Genomic DNA, 13,402 nt, shown 5'->3' with positions numbered 1-13,402 from the left:
AGCATCAGAAATGATACAGTTACGCACAAACGTAACGAGATAGGTGATGAGTCATGTCAAGGCCCTGACGACAGGTAAAGTCTGAAAAAATCTGAGGAGACACCAAAATGATACCACGTCCACAGCCACTGATTTGATTTGGACATGCACCGCGAGTTGCTTTTTTGGTCAATCGGCAAATCGGCGTGATCGGGTATACGCCACATGAAAACCATGTGGTCAAACAATGAACGAGAATACGTCATGCAGATGGCGATATCCTGTCATGTCGACATGTACATATATGTCTACGCTGCACATATATACGCGTTAACGTCGTGCAAAATCATTACAAAAGTTCCATACTTTTGAAAGTAAAAAATGTTTTTCCTCTAAAATAATTACACTTTTTGGTTTTGTTCTTGACAATTACCTGATTACCAGTATGTTGTACAGTACTTAGTGAACATGGAGAGTATTGCTCGCCTTGGATTGTTCAAACCTGTATCCAGAATTAGAACACCCTGCTCGATTAGTAGAAATATTCAGCCTTTTTATGTACGTCTTCGAGAGCTAGATCGTCATCAGAGTACACATCAACCTTCACCATGGTCTGATGAACTGGCGAAGTCGGAGAAATTGTTCAAGTTCCCAATTGACAACGAGAGAGAGAAGTGGAGAACAGTGGAAAGAAATGTAACTTTTTCGGATCACATCGACTTCGAGGAGTATTTGCAATGGGTACCAGTGGAAGGACCTGTCTGTGCCTTCATGGATCTGATCGTCCTGGGATTGTCTCGCAATAATACGATGCCAGTTACAAAGAAGAGAGAAATCCTCAAGAATTTCCGAAACCACTTTGCCAACTTCGTTGAAGATGACCATCTATTCCCAACGCACGACTTAGAAAGAGTGAAAGCAGAGTTTGCAAAGATTGAAGGTGACACGCCACTGCTATCATCATTCATCGAGGACAGTGATCTTCCTTTGTGGGAAAAAGGTGGTCCTGTGGCGTTACCATTCAAGAAGTTTAAGAAGGTACGCAAATAAATCTCGTGGTTTGGCCAATATTCTTTCACCGGAATATTGTGTATTTCTTGCTAGTTCAGGTATGCAGCGTACGCCGTACGTACGTCATATCAAAGGACTGATTTCATGTTCCGTATCATTTTTTTCATTGCCGATATTAAAAAATTGAGCTTACAAAGCATAAAAAATAATAATTAGCCATTAAATTACATCCAACCCGATTCTTGCACTATTGAGTATTCTGGACTGATCTAGTAATGTCTCATGACATGTGATGTGTGTGGTTTTGATTGGAACAAACGCCAGCATGGCAATGGCTGTGAGTTAAAAACATGACTAGACTTCTTTTTATTTAAAGCTGTGGATCAAACCGGTTGTGAGACTGACCACCTCACCCTCACCGCTAGGCGCTGTGTCTGGCACCGTGATATTTCAGGCACGGTGCACCGGTGGTGGCCTGGCACAAGTAAATCTTCCTAAGCTGTTTGAGAGAGAAGGAGAGACAGACAGGCAGAGAGAGAGAGAGAGAGAGACAGACAGACACAGAGAGAGACAGACAGGGAGACAGAGACAGACAGACAGAGACAGAGAGAGACAGACAGGGAGACAGAGAGAGAGAGAGAGAGAGAGAGAGAGAGAGAGAGAGAGAGAGAGAGAGAGAGAGAGAGAGAGAGAGAGAGAGACGATCATCAATCAGGCAACTAACACAATGGTATAGCCGGTTGTAATGCGGACATGCAAACTCTACTTTGTAGTCAATGAAAATCTGAGTGGCAATGCCAATCAGAACACTCTACTTTGCTCCTTTTCCATAGCATCTACATTGCAGCACTGTTGCATCCTGATCATTATTGGGTTCCAGTCTTCTTGCCCCATCCCTTCCCAGCTGTCCATAACATGGCCGTGTGGGTTGTACAATGTAGTCACAACTTCAAGGGTTGTGGAAATTCATGATGTTCAGGGCAGGGAGTAGTACAATAATAAAATTATATATTGTACTACTCCCTGGTTCAGGGAACGCAAAAGAAAAGGGGCAAATGAACATTGGACGTGCTGTGAATGAGCGTATGAGTTCAAATTATGTGTTTGCATTTTCTCAATCCTCCGTGAAGCCTGATATGTACTCTAGTTCAGGTCCGTCCAATCCTGCAATAGGACTGTTTTATTTTTATAATTTTTTCTTCCACCATCACGATGACATAGTGCCAATAAACATGTGATGCAGTCGATTTTAACCAGTCCCATCCCATCCATTAGTGACACATTAGTACCCATTTACAACAAAGTGCCCGCGCTCAATACATTCACAATCATGCACGCGTTGATTTGTAAAGTCAAGAGATCAATAATGCATAGCATGTGCCATGCCTGAACACTCCGTTCCCAAGATGTAACACACTTTGACGTAGTGCGAACAAACCAACAACGGCCGTTCGACTAGAACAACTCAATATGAAAATGATAATTATATTCACACAACCATTGAGTGTAGCATAACTTAGGACTGTCCCAAGAACTCATCAAGTGGGCATAGAGGTATTCAATAGCAAACTGTCCAGTGCTCAAAGTCTGCTCTCCAGTGGATTTAAACAAGGAAAAGAGTAAAAACCACTACAAATAATTATGATTCTCACCCGTCAACATCAATAACATCAACAACGAAAACAAACAAACAAAAATTGTGTGTGTTTCATAAGTTACATTTACAACAGCAAAGGAGGTACTCAAGCTCGTTTGGAACGATAATGTGCTCATACAAAAGGAACCGAGGTACTCAAGCTTAGATGTAAAAATAATATACTCAAACAAATGCAACCGGATATGCTCTTGGCTGCGCCTTGTGGCTGTTCTTGCCAACAACTCCATCTGCAAGGCAAGGTCCTGACGGTCGATGCCTCAAGCTGGCTGGCGACGATAATGCAATGGAGTTTGCGCTGGACGGACTACACAATACAGCAACACTCGGTGGTGCGCTGTGGCTGTAAAGATTGGTACATTCCACTGGTGAATCAACAGTCTCTGCGGCGGGAGCAGTAGTGGCAAACTCTCGACGCGTTGCATTCGGAGTGGAGCTGTTCGACGATGCACTGCAATCTGATTCTGTGCACGATCCGGAGACACCACTCTCTGGTTCCTCTTGGAGAATAGACACAGACGGGGACACCGCTGGTTTGTGATGGGGACTTCCCGGTGGCATTGTGCTTTTGGTCTTTGTACCCACGTCTGGAAGCCGGAGGGCTGGTGCTGGTGACTCAGCAGACGTATCTGTTGTTGCATCTGGTGCATTAGAATCTGCGTCATCGATGAGATCTCCCCATATGAATCGATTATTGCCAGGTTCAAGCTCAGCCAACATAGATATTCTCCTCTTCCGACGCTCCTTGACGATCGTTTCAGCACCTATCTCTTCCACGGATCGTTTCCGTCGATCTGAAGCCGGCTTCTGGAGTAACTGGGTCTTTGAGGACTTGTGACCGGCAGCTTGTTTGTTGGCACCAGGTGCAGAGCCTGCTACGGGTTGTGGACGATTGTCTGCAGTATCTGTTGCTGTCTGGCTGCCCTGTGCTGGTGTTGCTGGTCGACTGTTGCCAGCACTCTCTGGCAGCTGCAGCTCCCGAGCAGCCATCTCCATGAAACCATCAATGTCCTTCTCGCGTTGCTCTCGCATACTCTTGCTGCGCTTTCGACGGCTGCGGCTGCGGCTACCCTCAAACGAGCTGCAGAGCGGAGACTCATCCGAGTCGGATGAAACACATGTGCTGGAATTGCTGTCACCATTGGAAGCTACTGATGACAAGCGTCTGAACATTGCTGGTGTTGCCCTTGGGCTCTTTTTCTCCTCTTGAGACCTACGGCAGAGGGAGAGAGAGAGAGAGAGAGCACGGGACGGCGAAAGAGCAATGAGTGGAAAAGTCACCAATCAATAGGACACAGTTGCAATGGCTCCTCCACTCCCAACTGGGATCAACGCGACCCGAATATCCCCACCAGAAAATCAAGGCTTGACTCATTGTTCACTTCAAAAGTGTTGTCGTGTGTGTATCGAAGCGTAGATGTTCATTGCTTCATATTACAAAACGAATTGGACCAGTCACATTGGAAACTCACTCCATGATTTTTCTCCGTGCAGCTATGAGTTGCAAGACCATGTTGTGACTGAGTCGTTGCTTGCCACGGAAAGCCTTCATCCTGTGTAGCGCCTCCTGGCGATGCAGCGACCTCAGCTTGGTCTCGTTGATTAGACCGGCCACGCACTTCAGGGCTCCGTCAGCACATACTCTCTCATCTTGATCAACGTGCAGCTGGAAAGTACAAGTGGAGTGCAGCACAGGAAGAAGACAAATCCAGTCACAATGAGCGGCTAGTAATCCCCAGAGCACTGCCAACAGGCACGCAGAATTGTGCAACCAGGCGCCAATGAGCAGTTGCACCCCTCCTCGTTGCCCACTTGCTCATGCACACGAGTATGTATAGAACACCGCACGATGTGATGCTGGTCTACTGCAAGCAACTTCACAGGGTCACTATAACAAACAAAAGCACGGCCGGGGTGGATGAGATCTCATCCACTGCCAGCCGTTGACAGGTACACTCACCATTTTCTGCACAAGGATTCTTGTTCTCGTCGACACAGACTCCCACTCGGGATTGTCAAACGAGTATTTGCCCTCCACGATACGCATGTACATCTGTTGTTGTCCGAAACTGCCCTCTCCGGGCCAGAATGGCGGCATTCCAACCTACACGCATGGAACAGAAAGGACATCCCCAATGCAAGACTTACGAACGGAAATCGAATTATTTTGGACAATTCGACTATAAAGCATAGGCCCATGGCTCCTGGTATCCAAGAATACTCAAACTCAAGCTTACAAAAAAGGGAAGTTGTGACAGACCCAATCAGTATGTAGACGTGTGTGTGTGTGTGTGTGTGTGTGTGTGTGTGTGTGTGTGTGTGTGTGTGTGTGTGTGTGTGTGTGTGTGCGTGCGTGCGTATTGGAAACACAAGCCATATCAAACTTACCAACATAAAATAGAAGACTGCTCCGCATGCCCACATGTCGACCGGATAGCCAAGTGGTTTCTCCTGCAGTGTCTCTGGCGCAATGCAGTACGGTGTTCCTCGTGTGTCCGCCTTGATGCGCTTCTCGCCATCTGCAACACGCACAGGCGCAAGTGATCACATCAGATGAACTTGAGAAAAATGGTACGCCTTGTGGTTTACACCTTAAAATCAGTTCTTGAAAACGAGACCTTCCAAATGTCATCCACGTTATTGTTTCTACCCACATGTACGTCAGCACAGGGTAGACCGCAAGCATACCTGGGATCTGCAGTGCCAGGCCAAAGTCCACCAACTTGATGACGATTCCCTCCATGGACTCGTCTTGGCTCATCTTACGCGACAGAAGAAGATTCTCTGGCTTCAGGTCCTAACAATTGCAAGAAGACAGCACATGGATAGCCAAGCACTCAGCACCATGAGGTACACACCAAGAACAGCGGATCACAGTGGAAACAGTGCTTAGCGGGGCAGTCTGCATCCAACTAAGCATGTCCTTGGAAACAGCAGTTACTGGTCTGGTACAGTTCAAAACCGGATCACTATGGCAACAGCAGTCATGAAACGTCTGCAGCGGCTTATTTTTCTACAACATCTCCTGCCTCGCCGTAAGACTGCCAATCGTGAGAATGAGATGAAGGGTGGCAACCAACCACGGCTAACTAAAAACTACACTGGCTTGATTTCCCTACTTCAGTAAAAATGATGCTTACCCTGTGAACGATGTTGTGCTTGTGGCAGTGCTGCAGCGCGCTGATCACCTGGCGTATACAGATCAGCGCGTCTTTCTCGCTGTAATGGTCACGCTCCACAATGGCGTCGAAGAGCTCCCCGCCATGGATCATCTCCATCACAATACGATAGGAAGACGGCGACCGGAAACATTGGTGCATGCAAACAATGTTCTTGTGCAGAAGACCATGACTGATCTGAAGTTTAAAACAGAACATGAAATCCACATACAGTGCGTATCGGTTATAGTGTGGTCGTATACAAGAATATACTGCTTACAAGAATGAACACTCATTTTTTCATAATCATAACACATATTTTATGTGTATACACAAAGGACGAAACAGTTCTGTCCGCAGATTGAGTATTTTATGTGTATATTTATTCTTACAAGCAGTATTATCGCATAGTGGAATATATCGGCCCTAAGAATGGATTTTGTGTAGCAAAATATGCCAGATTAGTGCAAAGGGTATCGCCTGTAGTAATAACATCTGTGCTCTGTGCATACTCAATACAATAATATTCAACACAAAAAGAGTTATGCCCAAGGGAGCATTGGAGAATCACTTTTTCTGTCCAGTCGGACTCTTTCTTCCGACTTCTCTCGTATCCGCTGCTCCGCAGTCGCCTAGCACGACCGCGAGTCTGATTGATCCGTGTGTATCATGTGTACGTGTCTACATGCCAAACGTGCGCGCATATGATATGTCACACGTGCATATGATAGGTCACACGGGATTTACCGTGTGTAAGAAATATCGGGAATAAGAATCAAATGTCGTTTTTCAAACACCCACGCTATAACCGATACCTACTGTACATGTACATTATTAGTGATGCAGCGCACAGATATTTCATTAACAAATATCATGATCATAATGTTGAGTACCTATTCAATGAATGAACGGACATGCCACATTTCCCCGGCGCAAGACATGCACTTCGAAAGGTATCTTTTGGCTTGCCTAGCTTCACCATTTCTCCAAGGTCAATTGCTCCCCAGCCGATATCCCGATACACTGCTACCACGGATGGGAACAATCCTCAAAACAGCGAAAACTGTCTCTGCTGTAATTGTAGCATGTCTTGTTGTACACATGCACCAGGTCAAGTGCTACGTCAAAGTTTCGAATTTGAACAAGTGGATATCCATTACATCCCTTATCTACATGTATCTGTGTTAGTAACACACATTAGTAGGCCAGAAAATGCTTATCGTCCAAGGTCATGGAGGAGGGACACTCTGCATTTACAAGTAGACCCCTGGTACGAATAATGCAACAATCATAGTAAGAAGAGCTGAAGATAGGGAATTCTACCCTCTCTCTGACCAAAACACTAGCTTGGATGGTACCCCCCCCCCCCCCCCCCTAATTCTCGCCTTCTGATAACACAGAGTACAAAACTCTTACATGGTCACAAATCATGGGAAACTGGATGACAGGCAATAGTTTAATTACCACCACATCTCCAATCTATTGCGTATTAGTATCCTGTGACCAAGCAAGTGAACCCATAATTATGTCAGCCCATTCTAATTCCGCATACGTCATTGCAGCCCCTCAACGGCCAGGGAAGGTGGCAAGGCCAGATAGCCAATCCCACGCACCAATAACCTGACCTTGTTGTGGCATAGTTGTAGAAGCAACAGTTTCTCCCACACTCAAGTCAAGCTGCTGCAAGTCAACTGGCAATGGTGTTGCATGTACACACAGCCACTGCACTTCCTAGCTACTCCTCCAGTGCACAAGTGCTTCCTGTGAAGACACTTGGATGCTCAAGGAGGCGTATATCAGCACCACCACCCCACAATGTTGTAGTGGCCGGCACATACACAGGTGGACATCACCCTGAAGTACATGCACTTCCATGACGTGATCAGCTGAAACTCAGCTCCTGGATCTTTCTCTGCTGAACTCTTTCCAGTGGATGTTCGTCATCACTATGCAGGAGCCCCAGCCAATACATCACGGAATGCACCAGAGTGCTGACAGTTGACGCAAACCAATAATACACTACACGTGACCATGCCCATGGGGACACAGCCAGCCAAGCACTTCAGTCAACCCACACAACACAGAAACAATGACCTTCTCAGAACCCATGACATACACATCCACCCTGCCAGCCTCCAATGATTCATGAACAAACATTACTCATCCAAAGCAAAGACATGGCACATCTGCGTCCCTAGCCTAGTCAGATAACACACTGCACTTAGTCAAGCAAGCTATAATGCATAGTACACTCATCTCTTTATCTCTTTCCCCTGTGCTAACTCCACTACCCCCATGTTGTGTACAACTGGGTCAGGGCTGCAGCAGCAAATGAACCCAACTAAGCTGAGCCAGCAACACTAGACAGTGCATGCAGGCTATGCTGATTTCCACACATGGCGGCTTGCTCTGCTTCACTAGCTGCTAGACATTCCTATCAGGTATGTAAACCTAACATGTACCAAAAAGCATGCCAAGGCCTTTCACTGGTTCAGCTCTTCTACAACACTGTGAACAGAGTGTTTTGACCACAGAGCACTTTGATCCCATGCATCAGCAGCCAGCAAGGAGAACCTCCTGCTACTCCGGCACTACTCACTACACATGTACATGTACACAGAGAGTACAAACATGGGCATGCCTTGATTTCAGCACTAATTCAGAAGTGGAAGCAATTGAATCGCCCCCATTTGTTTCCATTGTCACCTAAGATCTCTCGCAGTGTAGTTTCATATGAGCCACTAGAAAAGCCGGCACTTCCTTCCTCAAATAGAGCCAGCAAGGCTCAGTGCACTGTGCTATCACTGTGCCCTAGCTGTCAGTGCCCGGCCCAGGCATGATGTGGAGCATAGCAATAGCCCTTCTTCATACAAGGATGAAGCTGCTAAAATCCAGAACTCACAGCCCGATAGCTACAGTCAACACATCTACGGTGGGGAGCCAAGTCTAACCCATCATGTCACATTCTTGCATTCGCGCATGACATGGCATTTTAGAACAACTGCTTCTCTACCCGCCACTCTGTGCTGTGCCGCCGTGTGTACTGTGCCGCCATGTGTAGTATTGTGTACACCACCATGCCATCTGGACACCATCTACTGTACTAGGACTACTGTGCGCACATCTGTAACTGAGGCAGTGTGTCTGTACTACATGTAGTGCTAGCCATGATGGCAGACACACAGACTGAGAACATCCACAGACTCAGTAAATGTACCAGTACTCATGCAGCACCCATGCCCCCCCCCCCCCGCCAGGCTCCCAAAATCATCATCAAGGACACCAAAACATACAAAAGGAGATACTCACTATTAATAAAGTATTATGAATGGAGTAATCAGGGCCTAACTGATACCCTGTAAGGGAGTTCTACATCCTGCATCCTGTTCACAACATAACACACACAGTCAGTGTGTGTATTCGAGTCCACAACAGCAAGGACACCGTATAAAACAACTCTGTTGCATTTGTAGGGTATGTTGCTTGTGGACTGTGGAGGAGACTGGGAGGAGAAAAGATTTTCTTTCCACATTCCACTGTGAAAAAAGCTAAGCAGTAAGCTATTCATGCAGCATGAATACTCTAGGGGAAGTGTGTAATACTCTAAACAGCAACAATACTCAAATGCTTTGTACACAACAGAACTTCCGCTGACATGACAGGACAGCATGTCAGGGTGTGATCACTTGTATGTCAACATGTGTCAACCCAGGAACTCTTAACTAAATGAATATTCTAGTCTAGTCTTCCCTGCTGTTGACTCCATCATGCTTCCCTATCTCACTTCTGCAATGTTGGAATTCCCAGAACTGAATACTAGTAGTTTACAGTCATAAAAAGCAGAAGTCTGTCGAAGTCTGCAGACTTCCAGGGTGACTAAATCCAGAACTATCCGTGTGTATCATTTCTTGCCCATGTGTCCCAATGTTCTTCTCAGTGTAGCCTGTAGGATGTCATTGTCAATGAACCAAACAATCTTTTCATATCCCACAATACTCCAGCTTGGAGATACTTCACACACCCCACACTCCCAACACACTGGACACACAAACAGGGGAGGCACCAGGCTCACCACTTGGTCTTAGTTGGTGCCCCAGTCAGATACACCACACACAGTGCAGCACGCAGAGAGATGAGTATGCTCTGTAACCCGTGGGAAACATCGTCACACATCATCTCCCAGTTCACTTTAGCGACGTTCTTTGGACCTCCGCCGACAGCGCGCCGCTTCCTATGTAGCTCTCCGCCACACACGACTACGAGTACGAGTATTACAGGACCACGCACTTCACCGTTCACGCACTTCACCAATCCATCAAACTATCACGCTCTCTACAAAATGTAACATAGAAACAGCGTCTTGTACCACATCGTCGTGTCGATGCAGTGACAGTGTCGTAGGATCCTAAAAGGGATAGGTCAGGCTGTCAGTGCACAGTTCCTAATTCTTATTATTTCTTATTTGCGTGCCAACCAGAGCAGCGCCTATATTCGGTTAGCACCACACATCCATACCCGGATACATTAAAATGAACGATATAAAAAATTTAAAATGAACTGTTACGTACCTCGATCTCTTTCTCCGTCACCTCCTCAGCTTCTTTGTCCATGCGACTTCGATCGAGGTGCTTGACGGCGAACAAGGAGCCATCCATACGGGACACACAACTGCGTACTTCTCCAAACGCACCACGGCCGAGATAGTCTTTCACCACGTATATCGACTCGAAGTCAGCATCCTTCATTACGAGCCCCGGTGCGGACACCTCCATCGTTGGCACGGTAATCATTTTCCTCGATACCAGAGAAGCGTTTCGTTTACATTACATTGAAAACACCACCTTCTACCTGGTAATGTATGGCGGCAAGAAGGAACAAAATATGGACGAATATGAAACACCAGCACACCACATACTCGTGCACTGCTACGTCTCGAGTGGATTACAATCTTATTCGTTGTCACTGAGAAGTCACAAAGTAAGAAGCGATCTGGTAACAGCACTCAACAACAAACTCAATACTCAGCGTATCTACACATTATCGCTCGATGTCAAACCTAATTTAGTGATTACATGTACTAGATCTACCAGTAATCATGTATACTACTGCTCTTCGAAGCAAGGAAATAATAACAGGAAAACATCAAGAAACACACTTTGTCACTGGCCCACACACTCCACTGGCGTACTCGTCCAAGCATATTAGGCACACCACCGCACGCGCGCCCGAAATGGTGCGTGCATAGTCTGGTCAAGAACGGTTGATGTGGACACTCGCGTTGCCAACCATCAGCTATTGCATGCGCTTGCACAACAAAGTCGTGGCTTTCGCCGCCGCTTCTACTCACCGATAGTAACAGTCAGCGTTGCTGCATTACAATAATCTGCGTTTCCCCTGCTTCGTCTCCTACTCTCAAGTAACTAACGTAGTACTTACTCGAGTAAGTAGTTCAGCCTGATGCTACAAAACTCCAGTCTCCTGGGTCACTGGGCGCACGAGAGAATGAAACATATCACTGCAGTCCTTCGCGACATAAACTCTCTTGATAGTGGCTCGGTGCGTGTGTGGTTGTCGCCTCTTCGTACGCTGACATCGGAAAGACTTCTCGATCCAGCCGAGTGGACGGAGACTAGTTGTATTTATGTATTTCTCCGCAACAAACCTCACAAGTCGCGGTAGTCATGGTCAGTGCAGTAGCTGGCTGCTTGAAGTAACAGTTAGATGTAGACCAGGCCAGCAGGGGCAGGGATACACTGACTCCGTGACTTACTTCGGCACTCGCAGTAGTTTTGCGACGCATAGGTCTACGTAGATCTACGTAGCGCATGCAACGCCAAGATTGGCAAGAAACTCTGCCGTTCCGAGAACTCGACTCTATCATGCACGTGCACGGTGCAGTCACTCATCCATACCTGTTATACATAATAATATTCAGTACTGCTGATGTAGATCTACTAACTACTGTACATGTGCAGTATGACAGTCATGATCCCACGTGCTGGGCTTGCTGGCCCTGCGTAGGATCCAGTTACTAGGTAATCATGGTAATAGCCTTCGTATACCATCAAGAGTCCATAACCCAGGTGGGTTATGGACTCTTGATACCATGTATACGATATAGCCTATACGGCAGTTGTGCAGTATACAGCTAGCGCATGCATGCAAATAATGACACACTTCAGCCTTCAATACAGCATTACAGGTATTTTGTACAGTCATTTTAGATCGAAATCTAAAATGGTCCCGGATCGAGGCCCTCAACTGCTATGCTCAAGTCAGGACGACAGGACTCAGGAGCCTGATTATAATCTGCTGCTGAGTCGAGTGTGTGGTCGAGTCCTCATATCATGCCATGGTGTTTGTGTGAAGCCCATGTTAGTAGAGTTACATGTATGCACGCAGACGCTAGCTAGACGTAGACGTAGACCGTGATGCATGTGGAAGAAGTGGCACTGCGTGCACAGACATTTAATATCACAATACATAATCATTGTACAGCTGTAGTATAGTAGTCATTGCGACAAACAGCTCTGAACTATTTTGGTTGGTTGATTGGTTTAAATTTCGCACAATAAACGGGAACTGGGCCCAATGGCAATGGCAATGTCATGTCAATGATAAAGGCGAATGGACTTACTAACGTAGATCTACTGTAACTAACTATTACTTACGCAGGCTAGTCATCAGCTGAGGGCAGTGCAGTGTTTCCAGAGACTGTGCATGCAGTGAGACTTGAGTAAGTAATAGTTGAGAGAGAGACGTGAGGTACATGTACATCATGTACCTCACGGTCGGGAGACTGTCAGTCACCAGACAGACTCGGAAGTAAAAAATGAAATACTGGTAGGTCAGAACTGACGTGCATCGACCATGTCCACCCTCTCGAGCACCAAGGTCCACCAAACACCGTAGTATAGATCTACCACATGTCGACAGAGTTCACCAGTCGATGTCCATGGTCATTGGTCAACCTGGTCCACAGCGCGATACTGCTACATGTATTGCGCTAGCGAGGTCTACATGACTTGTGCTACATACATGTACATCCTACACACACACACACACACACACACACACACACACACACACACACACACACACACACACACACACACACACACGCGCGCGTGTATGGTAATATAACCCAATTCCACCTTGTTTCATGCTGTCAAACTAACCACACACACACGCACACACACACACACACACACACACACACACACACACACACAGTTAGATTGACAGAAACAAGGTGGAGGACACTGTGTTCGGAAACAGTGCCCTTACTACAACCTTCCGCGGTTGGCAGAGCCCCGGTCCCTGCGGACCATTTGAACCATAATGGGTATCGCACCCAGTTCTGACCCTCAGTACTAGCTAGGGGGTTACGAGACTACTCCTGATGTCGTCTGGTTTTCTTCGCTCTTTTCTTTAACTTGTATAAAGACTTCTTTTTTCTTCCAACTTCTGCCCATGGCGTTCTTCTCTCAGCTCGTCAACTGTCAACAGTTTTTTGTCATCACCATGACACTGTCGCGAGAAGGTGCTCTCTGTAAACGGGGTTGGTGATGTCCCGACGTGGCCATGGCCTGGGTAGGCC

At 46.6% G+C, this 13,402-nt stretch overlaps 1 protein-coding gene across 2 annotated transcripts; it reads right to left on the bottom strand.

Annotated features, from left to right (window-relative positions):
- Positions 1 to 2,461: 2,461 nt before the first annotated feature.
- On the bottom strand, positions 2,462 to 11,558 carry LOC135814032 (calcium/calmodulin-dependent protein kinase type II delta 1 chain-like). Of its 2 annotated transcripts, XM_065327080.1 has the most exons (8): positions 11,150 to 11,558; positions 10,371 to 10,650; positions 5,785 to 6,000; positions 5,333 to 5,441; positions 5,033 to 5,163; positions 4,605 to 4,748; positions 4,117 to 4,310; positions 2,462 to 3,857 (listed from the first exon to the last, which is right to left on the bottom strand). In XM_065327080.1, exons 2-8 carry the CDS (start codon positions 10,590 to 10,592, stop codon positions 2,810 to 2,812), a joined length of 2,064 nt encoding a protein of 687 aa, XP_065183152.1. In that variant the 5' UTR covers positions 10,593 to 10,650; positions 11,150 to 11,558; the 3' UTR covers positions 2,462 to 2,809. The 2 variants fall into 2 exon arrangements, with proteins under 2 accessions (XP_065183152.1, XP_065183153.1); XM_065327081.1 differs by lacking the exon at positions 11,150 to 11,558 and having other exon boundaries at positions 10,371 to 11,139.
- Between the last annotated feature and the right edge of the window lie 1,844 nt (positions 11,559 to 13,402).

The sequence above is a fragment of the Sycon ciliatum genome, chromosome 4, assembly GCF_964019385.1.
Source record: "Sycon ciliatum chromosome 4, ocSycCili1.1, whole genome shotgun sequence".
NCBI lineage: Eukaryota > Metazoa > Porifera > Calcarea > Leucosolenida > Sycettidae > Sycon > Sycon ciliatum.
The sequence above is the reverse complement of the archived record's forward strand: the minus strand, read 5'-3'. Positions and strand labels throughout refer to the sequence as shown.